The 15,743-nt window shown below is 44.9% G+C and overlaps 1 protein-coding gene across 2 annotated transcripts in view; it reads right to left on the reverse strand.

Annotated features, from left to right (window-relative positions):
* Window positions 1-3,903: 3,903 nt before the first annotated feature.
* LRP4 (LDL receptor related protein 4) overlaps window positions 3,904-15,743 on the reverse strand; it is a 127,290-nt gene continuing 115,450 nt past the window's right edge. The window contains exons 37-39 of one of the 2 annotated variants that reach the window (XM_006135341.4): window positions 10,102-10,243; window positions 8,586-8,654; window positions 7,191-7,323 (exon numbers count right to left, since the gene is read on the reverse strand). In XM_006135341.4, the coding sequence (XP_006135403.2) occupies window positions 8,610-8,654; window positions 10,102-10,243 (187 nt within the window). In that variant the 3' untranslated portion in view covers window positions 7,191-7,323; window positions 8,586-8,609. Of the gene's footprint in view, window positions 7,324-8,585; window positions 8,655-10,101; window positions 10,244-15,743 lie in introns of both variants that reach the window. The other variant, XM_006135340.4, reaches the window with a different exon arrangement.

Consider the following 15,743-nt stretch of genomic DNA (forward strand, 5'->3'; position numbering starts at 1 on the left):
CGACAATGGTGAAATAGAACTCTGTGTCGCGCGCATAATTGTCCTGTGGCGCTCGCGGCCAGGAGAAGCCTCAGGCGCTTAGTCCCCCGAGATTTTGAGCGGTTCCACGGTTAACTTTTTAACGGACTTTTTACCCGTCTAGCCAACCTGCGAGGAAGACTTGTAGCTGCAGAAGCCAGAACTTTCCCAGGAGATGGACGAAGACCGGGGTTTATTACTCACGTCAGTGGGAACGGCCCCTGAGCTTGCTGCAGATGGAGCTAAATACAGAGAGGGCTGGTCTACTAGAGCAGGCCATAAGAGGGAAATTCAGACTGGGCTGGGTAGCCTGAGTCCTACTTTTTGAATGTTGCAGTGGCTCTTGCATCTGGCTACAAGTGCTCCAATTTGTAAAACCAGTTATTTCCACTCTCAAGACCAAGAGCCAGGCCCTATTCAAACTTCTTTCCTAACCTGGCAGGGTTTGGGAACTATGCACAGAATGCACCTCGTTCCTGGAAAGGGTGGGACGATAGATCTGCCTAAGGAGGCTTGAAAGATCCACTACTCTTTGACAAAAGGGTGGGTTTTAACCTCATTTTCTCCCCAAAACTTCTCCAACCTCAGTGTCCTTACGTTTTGTATATGTCATATAAAAACCAATATAAACCAACCTTTTTGCTGGTGGCAGGGTTGGAAAGAGGGGCTTTTCTTTTTGTATTTACTTTTCAGGAGAGATATTCAGGTGTCAGTACCAACCACAGTATAAATTCCTAGACAGTTGTCAACAGAGCTGTATTTATACAGCACACAGCAGTGTGATGTACCAGCATCTGAGGCCTTATCTCTTGCCTCATGTGGAGCCTAATATTGTAAACAAGAAGTGAATTCGTGATGGCTTCCTGAACACTTTCCAATGCATTACAGTATTCCAGACATCCTAGTTAATGCAAATAGTTATGGTAGGAGTTTAAATATTCCTAAGTGAAGAAATGCAACAGATAATGTTCCATGCTAACTAATTCCCTCACATGTTTATGTGGTCACATTTTATTCTTACAGCCATCCTTGGACTGCCACTCCTATTAGTCTAGGTTCTACTGTACACATCAGAGGATATTAGAGCAGCATATACTTCAGCAGTAGTAAAGCCTGTTTAATAAGACCTTATGATATACTACTATGCAATGTGACAAGTTAACATTATGATGCGAGCCTTCTGTATTGTGACTTCTTACTGTTCAAAGCTATAACCCTAAGATTAAATTGACAACTTTTGCATTTCCCTATTTGTTTTGTTTTAAGAAAATAGAAATGTAAAATGAAGAAATAGAATCCATTTTGTCCTGTAGATCTAATTGCATGACAAATGATACATACATACCTCTGCAGTCTCTCCAGGACAAATCCAAACTCTTAAACAGTTCACATTATGGGAACTTACAGAGAAAATAAAATCTCTTAGAGGAGAACCCAAGATATTAAGGATTGAAACTCTATGAATGCTTTGTAGAGGATCAAGCACACAAACATGGAATCAGAATAGAAAGTGATTTGTTATTAACATAGTAAAAGGGAATTTAATATGTTGCAGTTATTCAACCTTTTATCCATAAATTAAACTTTTCCTCCACAATGTTTAAAGAAAATGAATCCTACTGGACTAGGCTCCCTCACTGTCCCGTTCATGTATTTTGGCATTTTATGGCAGTCCCAACTCAGGCTCTTCATCACATCACTAATTTTGTTATGCGGTTGGTGGCTTCTGCTATACTCTTTCTAGGATACTTTCTGTCAGTACCTTAAGAATATTTCACTCCCTCTCCTTTTAGGACTCCTGAAGTAATTCCTCCATCTTTGACAAGAGGTTCTCTTGGCGCTCTCATTCTGAAAATCTAAGTATACTATATCTGCTGTATCCTCTTTATGCATATGTGTGTTGACCCCCTCAAAGAACTCTAGTAGATTAGTAAGGCATGATTTCCCTTTACAGAAACTATGTTGACTTTCCCCCCAACAAATTATATTCATTTATGTTTCTGACAATTCTGTTCTTTACTATAGTTTCAACCAATCTGCTCAGTTCTGAAGTTAATTGCCAAGATCATTTCTAGAGCTCTTTTTAAAAATTGGCATCACATTAACTATCCTCCAGTCATTTGGTATAAATTATTTAAAGACTAGGTTACAAACCAGTTAGTAATTCTGCAATTTCACATTTGAGTTTTTTCAGAACCCTTGGGTGAATGCCATCTGGTCCTGGTCACTTGTTACTGTTTAGCTAATCAATTTGTTCCAAAACCTCCTCTAATGACACCTTAATCTGGGACAATTCCTCAGATTTGTCACCCTAAAAGAATGCTTCAAGTGTAGGAATCTCTTAGCCTCAGCCTTAAGACAGGTGCAAAAAATTAATTTAGTTTCTCTGCAATTACCTTAGTATCTTTGCATGCTCCTGTAACATCTCAATCGTCCAGTGGCCTCAATGGTTGTTTAGCAGGCTTCCTGCTTCTGATGTACTTAGAAATATTGCTATTAGTTTTTGAGTTTTTGGCTAGCTATTCTTCAAATTCCTTTTTGGCCTTCCTAATTTATTTTTATACTTCATTTGACAGAATTTATGCTCCTTTTTATTTTCCTCACTAGAAGCTAACTTCCATTTTTTAAAAACAATGCCTTTTTATCTCCCACTGCTTCATTTACTTGTTTAAGCCATAGTGGCACTTTTTTTGTTCTCCTGCTGTATTTTTTAATTTGGGGTACACATTTAAGTTTTGCCTCTATTATGGTGTCTTTGAAAAGGTTCCATGAATCTTTCACAGATTTTACTTTGGCACTGTACCTTAAATTCTGGTTACCTAACCACCTCATTTTTGTGACATGCACCTTTCTGAAATTAAATGCTACAGTGCTGGGCTGCTGTGTTTTTTCTGCTACAGGGATGTTAAATTAAATTATATTATGATCACTACAACTCTACTACTACATACCCCCTACCCCCAAGAATGACTTTAAAGCATCATACTTCATTAAGCAAATGCATGAATGATGAGATGATTCTTGCAGCAGCTGTAGAAAATAGGGATGTAAGCGACTATCGGATAAGCAAAAATTTATCAGATAGTCGAAATACTAGTCAGCTAGTCACTCCCCTGCTTGCTGCCTCTATCAGAAAGAGGAAGCAAGGGCTGAGTAGAAGGGGAGTTCTGAGAGGAGCCAGCTTAAGAGCCAGTTCCCCCAGCTCCGTGGGACAGGGTAGAGGCACAGTGGCAGTGTTCCATCTCTGAAATGTGCAAGAGTCCCTGCTGGGGTTCTTGTACATTTCAAAGCGGAAGGGCCGCATGGAGCCTGATGCTGGCCCCATGCTCCATGCAGTGTTTCAATCTTTGAAATGCTTGTACATTTCAAAGGTGGAACTCAGCGCTGCACTTCCACCTTTGAAATGTGCCAAAAGCTAGGCTGGCTCTTGCTACATTTCAAAGCGGAAGTACCTTGATTGACTAATTGAATAGTCGATGGAAATTCCACCAACTATTTGATTAGCTGATTAATCTAATTTTAACATCCCTAGTAGAAAAGGCAACACCATCCAAATATGGTTCACAACAATTTGGTCACAAAGCCTATGCCTCTAGCCCTTGGTGCCATGTCAAACTGAGTGAATGCAGGTGAGCTAACTGCAATTGAACCACAGCTGTTTCTTTCTTGGTAGTGGGACTTTCTCAACCTTTGCTGCTGAAGAATGTGTGTGTGTCAGCCAGCTGGATTATCCATCCACAGAACACTTCTATTTTCAACCTATCATTCCGTTCAATCACAATACTCAGAAGAGATAACGTTCTATGCAAATAGGGCAAAGAGCACTGCATCTTCCAGAGGGAGCCAGTATAACATGCATGATTCACTACCCAAAAACAAGCAGAGTGATTAAGAAAAGCTAAATTTATATTAAATTATCAACACCTAAAATACTGAACATAGTGGTTAAATAACACCAGGAAGTTCAATCTCTCCAGTGAGTAATGTTAAAATCATTACACAGGAATGCAGGGAAAATCACTGCCATTAGCTCAGGACAGACAGGAGAGAGAAGTTTGCTTTTTACATAGTAAATCAGTGCTCAAGAGATCATTCCCCAGTTCTGGTCTTTCTACATTCTGTACAGCCTTCATACAAATAAGGCCTTTTCTTCCCTAGCATTGGGAAACACAATGCACCCCCGAGGCAGCATCTCATAAGGACTGTTTGCTCACATTGTGGAATCTTATGTCTGTTCACATCAGTAGTGAAACTAAAGTCTGTAGGAGATTTCACTGCTCCATCTTCCCCGTGTAGCAGACATATGACCTCTGTTAGGGCTGGAGGAAAAGGGAATGGGAAAGTTCTAGAGGGCAGCTGTCTGAATGATCTTGTAGCTGGAATGTACAGGTTTTCTTCCAAGAGTAGGAATGTGCATAATTTCAGGCAGAGTTTGAATACCAGCAGCTGTTAGTCTGATTGGACATTCCCTTCTATTCTGCATTCTCAGCTCAAGCAGCTATTATTTCCATAGGTCCAGTGACTGCCCACGGCGGGTAATGGGTTGATGTTTTTAGTCCCTCTTCTCCACCCTGCTTCTAGTGTCCTCCCTAACCCCTACAAACAGGGTCCCTCAGAAGTGGGGTCTTCCTCCTACACTCGAGCCCTGGCTCTTGCCACTGTGTGAAGCAGCCTGGCTTGCCCAAGTCTATGTTAGTGAGATGGCAACGCTCTAGTTCCTGCTGCTTTCTCCCCACTGAATCCAGGCCTTGAGGCCTTATTCCCAAAGTGCCTCAGCAGCTAGTACTACACAAAGCAATGATGACAGCTGGACCAAAAACTCTCAGCCTGCAGCCAATCAAATAAATTAAAATAGAATTTTAAAATATCTCAGGGAGCAGAGAAAAGTCCCATATTAACATGCAAATTCCTAAGCCAGAGCCCTAACTCACTTTCCACATCAGTACAGACCAGCCAAACCTAATGTTGCAGGTTATAGGTGGAGTCTCAGATTGGCTTGCAAATTTAAGATGAACCATCCCTATATCTCTGGAGGTAAGTAATATTGCCAGCCTGCTGATAACTGACACTTTTTCTGAGCAGCACCAGGACTTCTGGGATTTGAGTAAGGCTATACAGGAACAGGAATAGGAAGGATTCTCCTCTGTTCACTAGATGGAAAAAAATTGTATGGGTATCCCAGCCAAGTCACCAAACCATACAGCACCCCTAACACCAGTTGTGTCTTCCCTTCATGATGGATGGGAATGCACATTGCCTCTCCATAGCAGAAGAAAAGGCTGGGAATGTTGCAGGGGATCCCATCTTGGGACAGTTCTGTTTCCAAACACTTGGCTTGGAATTTTATTTTTTACCTTAAACAAAATTCCTATGAAAGAAAGATGAGGACTAATGCCTCTTTTGGAAGGGGGGAGGGGGAGGCTTCTTTCCCTTACATGTGGCAAGCCAGGAGAATATTAAAAAAGGGCTGTGAGCACAGAGGGAGTTAAAGGTTCAAATGCTGCAAGGGATGTCTCTCTTTAATTAGATGTGTGGGTTCTCCACTCTCTGCCTTCCCTGCTCTCCCCTTCCCTCCTAAAAATGGGGATTTTCAGAAACTAGTTCAAATGCAGTTTGCCTGTGGGTTTCCATAAGCCCTATTCCAGATTGGTGCCTATTGCCCATGTTATGCCTCAACACCTAGGCCCAAACACTCCCAAAGTTATCAGGCCCCAGTAGGAAAGCAACCATGCACTGGGTATGGGAGCCAAGTATAAGAGAAAGGCCTCATAGCCTGCAGAGCAGATTATAATTGGGTCCTCATACAGCTCAAGGGAAGAACATAGACCTCTGCAAGAAGAATTATTTGCCAGTTAAAAAATGCAGTTTAAGGCACAGCTCTAGCTGACATGTGACTACTCAAAAATGGTCCCTACAGCACCATGGTCATTTTTTCTGATTCCATGTCAAATGGGCCCAGTTTACTAAAAGACCATTTTCCCGAATAATCCCATTTCAAACATCACTAGTAATAAAAGGTTCTACTGGCCACAGACCCTCAGTAACACCTAGTCAGCCCCATGGCCTTCCATAAGTTTGCACAAGTGAAGCTGGCTGGCCTTCCAAGTGAAACTTATAAACCAGTTTTGCTGATGCTGTAAAAGGAGGAATAGACTCCAGACTCTCTCCCTCCGAGCTGCGTTTCCTCTCAGTAGGCCTGTGGAGCTAAGAGTAGTAAAAATACATTCTGCTCCCAGAAATGGCAGCTTTAACTCCAATGTACACTGAAAGCAGTGAGGAGAGTCCTATCTGCATTCAGTTACTGTTCAAAGTGAGTGATAGCAACAAGATGAATAGGAGCAGTGTCCATTGCCAGCAACAGACATACTAATACTCCAGCACTAGGCTTCATCACTCCTGTAGAGTTGTGCCAGAAGGTGAGGAAAGTGGCAGTGAGATTGTAATGACATCAATCACAAGGAACAGCAGCTGCACTTGTTCTCCTTATCCCTTTAGAAGTGATCTGCTGCTACACTGCTCTGCTTTCTGCTCTGAATCCCACCTTCGGTTCCCCAAAGTAGAGACAGCAGAGATGGCCTCTGAATGAATAAGGGGTAAGAGGTGCTGAGCCTGATCAGTAGCTGGCAATGGAGGAGCTCTGTTCTCCCAGAGGCATGAATTGTGAACTGGACAGTGCAGGACTTGCAGATTGCCAGAGGGGACAGAATCTGAACCAGAGGAGTCACTGCAGAAGTTACCATGGCAGTTTCCAGGAAAAGGGGACATATAAATAAACCACAAAACAGTGAGCATGAGCCAAAAGGATTCTGGGGTCCATTCCCCCTGCCATGAAGGCACAGTCTGGCCCCAGCTCCTTGCCGAAAGGCAGTCAATCTCTGGGCTTCTCCCTGCATGGTAGAACAAGTCCTGTCTCATTCATATGAAGCAGGGGCTGGGGAAGAGCTGGGCAACTCCAAGATAGTGCATGCTTTAGACCTCACTCTCTATAGAGGGCTTGCATTGATGTTTCCAGCCTGTGTCTGGGAGTGAGCCACGCCGTTCTGGGGTGGCTGCTGCCGTGTTGATACTACTGCACTCAGACTGCTCCTCCTGCAGCAGCTGCTCAGTTTCGGTGTCATCCAGTGAGCCAGAACTGGCCTGGATAGAGACAGTGTCTGTCTTCATGCAAACATGGTCCCGGAGTATCCCTCCCCGGGAGCTCCGTATCTGCTTGAGGTCATCCCACTCAGACTCATCACCAGATAAGAGGCAGATCCCTTCCACAATCTTGATCTTTTCCTTGGTGTAGCTATGATCGTGCCCAGCCTAAGAGAGAGATAACAGAATGAAAATACCCACAGAGCATAAGTCACTTCTAGCTAAGGAACAAAGCAGAGGCTGGAATGAGGACAGGCAAAGAAGCAAGCAAAGGGGTGGCCCTCAATGGAAGCAGTAACAGATGACTGCAATCACAGCAGCAGAGTCCATTCTAGACTTCCCTTCACAATGCACCCCAAGTCCCCCCATCCTCCAAAGGAACACCCATTCCAAGTTCCAGGCTCCTTCAATCCATGGAAAAAGGTGAGAGAAGATGACTCTTTTGCTTCACTGGGCCAAATGGAGCCAATGCCATTTGGGGGCAGGAATAAAACCAGAGCCAAAGCCTGAACAGGAACAAGAAACCTGGGAAGCAGGAACAGCCAAGAGAGACTCAAGGGCAAGAGTAGGCAGGGAACCAGGTAGGAGTTTGCAGTGGGATAGGCCACTAAAATGTTAATCAGTTTGAGAGCTTCATATGAAGAGGCTTTCTATCCCAGAACAGGGTGGAGCTAGTTGCCCTCTATATACATCTTGAGACAGGTCACTGGGGCTACTGTGTTGGGTTTGAGTCCCTCTCAGTAGTTAGAATAGTGGAAGGAAGTATACAGAAGAAGATCAACAGAAATAGTCAGAGTCTAAAGACAGATTTATGAGCACAGATTAAAAGTGTGAATTCTGTCTATGTCAGCTCAATGATGTCTAAAGAAGCATAGACATCTGCTAGGTGTTTTTAAAACTCTCAGAGGAGAGGAGAATTACATGTGAGACATATTTGGATGTATCTGAACAAAGGGACAAAGGAAAAAGGGAGAGTTAGAGTGACTCTAGGGGAAACTATTCTGACAGTGAGGTATTGGAGGTTGTGAAATAGATGAAAGGTTGAGGGATCTATATCTTGGAGTACTAAAAATTGTCTTGTATGGAACAATCCTATTCTGGCCACCTGGGAAAGGAAGTCAGTGGTGTAACAGGCCTTGTGCATCTCCAAGGTATACAAGAATAATATAACAAACACCCGCAGAAAAATTATTTTCTTTAAGTAGCATAAACTGCAGACCCTTAACCATACAACCAAAGGACCTGTGGTAGAAAATGCTCTCTGCATCCTCAGCACAGGGAGGTAGTTGAGCTAGTTCAAAGGCACACACAAGGACACATAGAAAAGCCAGCCAAGCAACAGTTAATACATGACAATGTTAGAGCCTTTCCGTGCTGCAGGAGGGAAGGAAGTGGGGGGTCACTCACACGTACACACAGAGCAGTGATACCTGACATAAGGATGTGAGCGAAAATCAGAAGAAGAAAGATGAGAAGCTATCAGGAGGATAAGAAAGTTGCTGAGGAGGAAACAAAGAGGAGAAACTGAGTGCTATACAATAAACTAGAAACAGTCCTATATGAGGCCCATACCAATGCCCAGTCATTAGAGATATAAAATTTGGTATAATCAGTTAACTGGTTGAATGTTATGTTTAACTGGTTGACCACATAAGGGTAGAGGGTGCTCCACCCCACCTGGGCTGGAGAAGCCACTCCTGCCTGCCACGGCTGGGCTGGAGCCCACCGCTCCAAGCAGGCCAGACCCATCATGGGCAGGGACTGCTCAATCGGGGCTGGAGTGCCCCAGCCCACGGCATTGCTCCATCCAGGCTGGACTCTCCGCAGGCAGGGGCTGCTCTGGCCAAACCGGCGCACCCTGCCACCCGTAGGTGGGGGACTGGTTAAACATAACTGATAAGCATCATCCGATAAGGGTGATGTTTACAGGTTTACCTGTTAACATTTACATCCCTACTAGTCATCAAGGTTTTCAGTTGTTCTCTCCACCCTGCCCTTCCACATGGTGCATAGACAAGAGCTACATCCTTTCTAGCCAGCCTCTTCCTGGTGCCTCGTTTCCTCCATTGACTGCCCAGGGCAGTGTTAGGGTAAGTGGGGAAGGACAGGGCTTAGCCAAGGAACGTGGGTCCAAAGGTCCAATTTTTACTTTTAGAACCAATAGCTTGGTGACCAGCAACTCTGTAAAAGGAACACAGGAGTCTGCAGTAATGAAGAGGAATGTTGGAGCCTAAAGCAGTCTGTGCAAATGGGAAATGAGGAACTGGGAGATGCTGCTAGTTAAACTCTATGGGTATGTCTACACTGCCACCCTAGTCCTAACTAGGGTGGCTAATGTAGGCATTCGAAGTTGCAAATGAAGCCTGGGATTTAAATATCCCGGGCTTCATTTGCATCTTGCCAGGCACCGCCATTTTTAAATCCCCGTTAGTGCAGACTCCATGCCCGCGGCTACACGCAGTATGGAGTAGGTCGTTCGAATTAGGCTCTCTAATTCGAACTACCATTACTCCTCGTAGAACGAGGTGTACCGGTAGTTCGAATTAGAGAGCCTAATTTGAACTACCTACTCCGTGCCGCGTGTAGCCGCGGGCACGGAGTCCACACTAACGGGGATTTAAAAATAGCGGCGCCCGGCAAGATGCAAATGAAGCCCGGGATATTTAAATCCCAGGCTTCATTTGCAACTTCGAATGCCTACATTAGCCACCCTAGTTCGAACTAGGGTGGCAGTGTAGACATACCCTATGAGTCTTGTTTGGCAACTTACTTCAGCTGCCCTCACCCATCCCATGGATCTTCCTAGGACAGATGGTGGAGAGCTTGGAATGGGCATGTTTTTGGCACCTGCCAAGAACCAAGCACAATTCACTCACACTATTACATAGATTTGTAATGTTAGGACAGTTTGAGTTGGTCCCTGAGGCCTCTAACAGCAGCTCTTACCTCCTTCTTATAGCACAGCTGATTGTACAAGGTCAGCTTAGGAATAGTTTCGATCTTCACTTCCTGGGTAGATGTCCTGTATGATGGATTACTGTAAGTCAGGTTCCCCAAGCCAGGGTCTGTGAACTTAGACTTCTTGTGTCTGTAGAAGGAGAAATCAGGAGAAGGAGGTAAATGAACAAATAACAGAACCATCCAAAACACATGATCTGGTAGTAAAGGGAAACTTTAACTACCCAGATATTTGTTGGTAAGGTAATACAAAATGTTCAGTAAGTTCTTGGAATGTATTGGGGAAAACATCTTGTTTCAGAAGATGAAAGCAGTAACTAGGGGGACAGCTAGTTTAGACTTGATTCTAACTAACAGGAAGCAATTGGTTGCTAATCTGAAGGTGTAACACTACTTGGTTGAAAGTGATCATAAAATAACAGACTTCAAAAGTATGGCTACATTGCGGGCTAAAGTCGAATTGAGATATGCAACTTCAGCTACATTAATTGTGTAACTGAAGTTGAAGTACCTTAACTTGGCTTTTGGCATTGTCTTCACTGCAGGAAGCCAAATGAAGAACACTCTTCCTTTGACTTCCCTTACCTTGTGAAATGAGGGTTACAGAAGTCAGAGTAAGAAGCCCGTCATTTCAAAATTACTTTGAAATAACGGGCTTGCTGTATAGACGCGCACTCTGTTATTTCGAAATAACCATGCTGTGTAGCCATGCCCCATGATTCTAAGGAAAGGAAGAAGTGAAAGCAGCGTAATAAAGATGATGGACTTCAAATATCTGCCTTTAACCAACTCAGAGAACTTGTTAAGTAAGCGAAAAAGCTCAGGAGAGCTAGTAGTTTCTCAGAGAGACGATATTAAAGGAGCAATAGCAAACTATCTCAATGGTAAGAAAAAATAGGAAAACTAGTAAGAGGACAGTAGGGCCTTTTAATGACCAGAAAATCAAAAAGGAAACCTAAAAAAAGTGGAAACATGAACAAATTGACAAGGAAGAGAACAAAAGAACAGCACAGGCATGTAGGGACATAGTCAGAAAGGCAAAGACACAAAATGAGTTACACCTAGCAAGTGACATCACAGGCAATTAGATTATATCAATACTAAGAGCAAGAAAAGGCAAATTAAAGTATAGGGCCTCTACTTAGTAGTGAAGAAGACCTAACAACAGACAGCTCGGAAAAGCTGACGTATTTAATGCTTACTTTACTTCAGTTTTCACCAAAAAGGTTAATTGTGACCAGATGCTTAATAAAATTAATTTAACCACAAGGGGGAAGCAACACAAGCTAAAATAGAGAAAGAACAGTAAGAGAACATTTAGATTAGTGGAATGTATTCAAGTTGGCCAGTTTTTATGGAATTCACACTAGTGTTCTTAAGGACCTAGCTGAAACAATCTCCGAACTGTTAGAGATTATCTTTGAAAACTGATGGAGGATAGATCCCAGACAACTGGAGAAGGAAAAACATAGCAACTATATTTTAAAAGGAAAAAACACAGAGCACCTGGAGAATTATAGATCAGTCAGTCTAACCTGGATACCTGGAAAGTTACTAGAGCAAATTATTGAACTAGCTATTTGGTTTCCCACCCATGTCCTTTAATGGCCCACAGACTACATTCAACCCTTTGCTATTTTCATCCAGCCCACAGGCTACACATGTTCAGTTTACCTGGCCAGGCTTGGGACTTCCCATCCATAGAGCTGGAGCCATGATTACTGGATTGCCGCACCATAGGGGGAAGGCCCAAGTGACCGTATCCCCTCTGGGACTGGAGATGCAAGCACTGGCTTGCTCCACTACGGGCGGGAAGCCCGGAGCATCTGCGCCTCCCCCTACCCCCAAAGACAGGTGAGTTGAACATGTGTTGCCCATCACTGATTTTTTCAGTGGATCAATGGCCCCGATACAAAAAAGATTCCCCACCCCTGCCATAGGAGATAACAGGGTTAAAAGGAATAGTTAACATGGATTTGTCAAGAACTAATCATGCCAAACTAACCTAATTTCCTTTTAGACAAGACTGGTTTAGTGATTAGAGAGGAAGCAATACTCATTATATATCTTGATTATTGTAAGGTTTTTGAAACAGTCCCACATGATAGTCCCATCAGCAAAAAAAAATTAAAAAAAAATAGAAATGTGATTAAATGACTATATGGTGTACAACTTGAAAGACTATACTCAAATCGTAGCTATCAATAGTTCACACTCAGACTAGGGGGACATATGTGGGTAAGGAAGTATTGTCCTGGGCCCAGTACTATTCAATATCTTAATTAGTAACTCTTATAATGGAAAAACTTAAAAAACAACAAATAGTCTAGTAGCACATTAAAGACTAACAAAATATGTAGATGGTATCATGAGTTTTCATGGGAAAACCCACTCTGAATCTTATAATGGAGTAGAGCAGTGGTCTCCAACCTTTTTACACCCAAGATCACTTTTTAAATGACAGAACAAGCCAAGATCTACCGCCCCGCCCCTTCCTTGAAGCCCCACCCTCTCTATTCTCCTTCTCTCCATCACTTGCTATCCCCAATCCTTATACTGCTGCTTATTTTTATTTTTTTTATTCTCCTGTAGGAAGAGGTTTTTCCAACATTTGGCCTGTCTACACTGGACCAAATGTCAGAAAAAAAACCCTTCTTTTGGAAGCCACGTTATTCCTTGTGGAAAGAGGAATATAGGGGTTACCAAAGAGCCTGTTTGCTCTTCCACTAAAAAAGCGGAAGAACAAACGCAACCTTGGATGCAGAAGAGTTTTTCTGGGATATCTCTGGAATCCTGAAAAACTCCTGCAGTCTAGCTGGACCCTTGCTGTGTTGAGACAGGATGTGTAGGCTCTGGGGTGGGAATGAGGGATTTGGGTGTGGGAAGGGGTGAGAGGTGCAAGCTCTGGGAGGAAATCTGGATGCAGGAGGGGGTGGAGAAGGGGACACTGCTTCGGGGAGGGGGCTCTAGGCTGGGCAGTGTTGGGATACTAAGCAAGCCACAGGCTTGCGGATGTGAGGGTGCAGGAATTTGGGTTGGGATATGTGAGGGGCTGAGGGCATGAGGTTCCAGTGTTTGACAGGCTCAGATCTAGGGTCTGGGGAAGGGGGAGTGCAGGAGTGGTTGTGGCCAGATGGGGGTTTGGCCCCAATTGGGGGTTTGTTGGCCAGGCTTCATTTTTAAATAGAATACTATGTTAACCACAAAAAGTTTCTGCGTTGTCTTTATTTATGAGAATGGCAGGGAACCTGCCTTGAGTCAGGTGTCACTGACCCATAGAAAAGTCATTTGGGAGCAGGGGACACAGTACTGGGGAGAAGTGCTAGTGGGTTCTGGAGCAGGGAACAGGGTGCCAGTGGGGGCAGGGGAGAGGGGGCAGGGTGCCAGGACAGGTTTCTGCAGCAGGGGACAGGGTGCTGGGGGGGGGGGGGGGACAGGTTTCTGCAGAGGGAAGCAGGGGGACAGGTTTCTATAGTAGGAGACAGGGTGCCAGAAGAAACTGGTTTCTGCAGGGGGGCAGGGTGCCGGGGGACAAGTTTCTGCAGGGGGGGCAGGTTTCTGTAGCGGAGTTGGGGGGCAAGGGAGAGGGAACAGGGGACCAGGAGGGCAGGGGACTTTGGGGCAGAGGAGAGGGAACAAGGTTGGGGGCAGGGAGTTTCCTACACCAGCCACGGAGGGAAGCCTCCAACCCGCGCTCCCTCCGGACTGACTGCAGGGCAGCCAGACTGGAGCGAAGAAAAGCGGCTGCCCGGCCAGCTGGCCATGGTGCTCAGCCAGGGTGCCACCAAGCTCCACGTGGGCAGGCGCAGAGGGGAAGCCGCCCAATCAGCTGGAGCGCGGTTCAGCCTCCTCTGGGCTGAACGCCACAGCCAGCAGGCCAGGCAGCTTCTCCTCTGCGCCAGCCCACATGGAGCGTGGTGCACCCTGGCTGAGCGCCATGGCCAGCTGGCCGGGCAGCTGCTTCTCTTCCTTCCAGCCCGGCTGCCCTGCACTCAGCCCAGGGAGGCTGCGCCTAGCTCCAGCTGTGAAAGCCAGTCAGCTGGCTGGGGTGTTTCAGCCCTCCTGACCTCCCAGTTCCCACCATTCCTTGCAGCTACTCACCTGTGTTGTTGCTCAGTGAGTAGCTGCTCCTCAAATGAGGAAATCTAATGTAAATGTACTGCACAGGTGCGCAGTTCAGAGAGGGCTCAAGAGCTACTCTTAGAGCCCGAGATCTACCGGTAGCTCACGATCTACTGGTTGGTGACCACGGGAGTAGAGAGTATGCTTGAAAAATCTGAGGATGACACTAAGCAAGGAAGGGTTGCAAGCATTTTGGAGGACAAGATTCAAATTCAAGTTCAGATTGTGACAAATTGGACTGAAATCAACAAGATGAAATCCAGTAAAACCAGTACAAAATCTTACATTTAGGAAGGAAAAAATTAAATGCACAACTACAAATTGGGGATAGTACTGCTGAAAAAGACTGGGGTGGTTATAGTGGATCACTAATTGAATACAAGCTAATAACGTGATACACTGCAGAAAACCCTAATATTACTGGATCCGGCCCACAGAGCACCCTGCTGGGATCCTCCGGAATACAGCTGCCTTGGTTTAAAGTACAGTCCCTATGTTTCTCTGCTCTCCGGGTGGGAGAGGGGATGACGACGACATGGGACGAAAGACACTTGATGTGATCTCCCCACCCCCAGCTCAATGCTCAGCTCCTATTGGCCAGAAACAACTGGCCTATAAGAACTAACCTCAGCAAGTCTCTCGGCTCCGATTGGCTGGAAACATCTGCCTTCCCCCCACATCCCAACTCCCTCTCCCAGGTCACAACCAAACCCTCTGCCCCTCCCTGCCCCAGGTCATAAGCCCCTCCTTCACTCAAACACTCTCTCAGATCCCACACTGTCTCTTACACCCCAGTCCCTTTACCCTGTGTGCCCTTCTGTGCCCAGCCTCCATCCTAGAGCCTGCATCTGCTCCATAGAAAAGTGCGGCCCTTGACCACTTACCAAAATCTCGGAAATGGCCTCTCACCTAAAATTATTGCCCTCCCCTGTTCTGGAGTGTATTAACAGGAGTGTCATGTGTAGTACATGGAGGTAATAGGCACTGGTGAGGCCTCATCTGGAGTTGTGTCCAATTTTGGGTGCTGCACTTTAAGAAATTGGCAAAACTGGAGAGTGTGCAGAGGACAGCAGCAAAAATGTTTACAAAACCTGACCAAGGAAAAGTTTCAAGAACTAGGTATGTTTACCCTTCACAAAAGAAAACTTAGTGGGGCATCTGATAATCTTAAAATATGATAGGGGCTTTTATAAAGAGGACTCTGCGGCTATATATACACAGCAGTGTTATTTTGAAATAACATTGTCTGTGTCTACACAGCAAACAGTTATTTCAACATAATGTTGAAATAATGTTGAGCTGGGGGATTTCATACTCCAACTCCTGTAACCCTCATTTTACGAGGATTAAGGAAAGTCAGAGGAAGAATGCTCTAATTCGAACTTCCTGCTGTGTAGACCTCGCCAAAAGCTGAAATAAGCTATTTCAACTTAAGCTACGCAATTGACGTAGCTCAAGATGCGTAGCTTATTTTGGCTTTAGCCCGGATATGCAGACATGCCCTGACT

Source organism: Pelodiscus sinensis, chromosome 4 (genome assembly GCF_049634645.1).
Source record: "Pelodiscus sinensis isolate JC-2024 chromosome 4, ASM4963464v1, whole genome shotgun sequence".
NCBI lineage: Eukaryota > Metazoa > Chordata > Testudines > Trionychidae > Pelodiscus > Pelodiscus sinensis.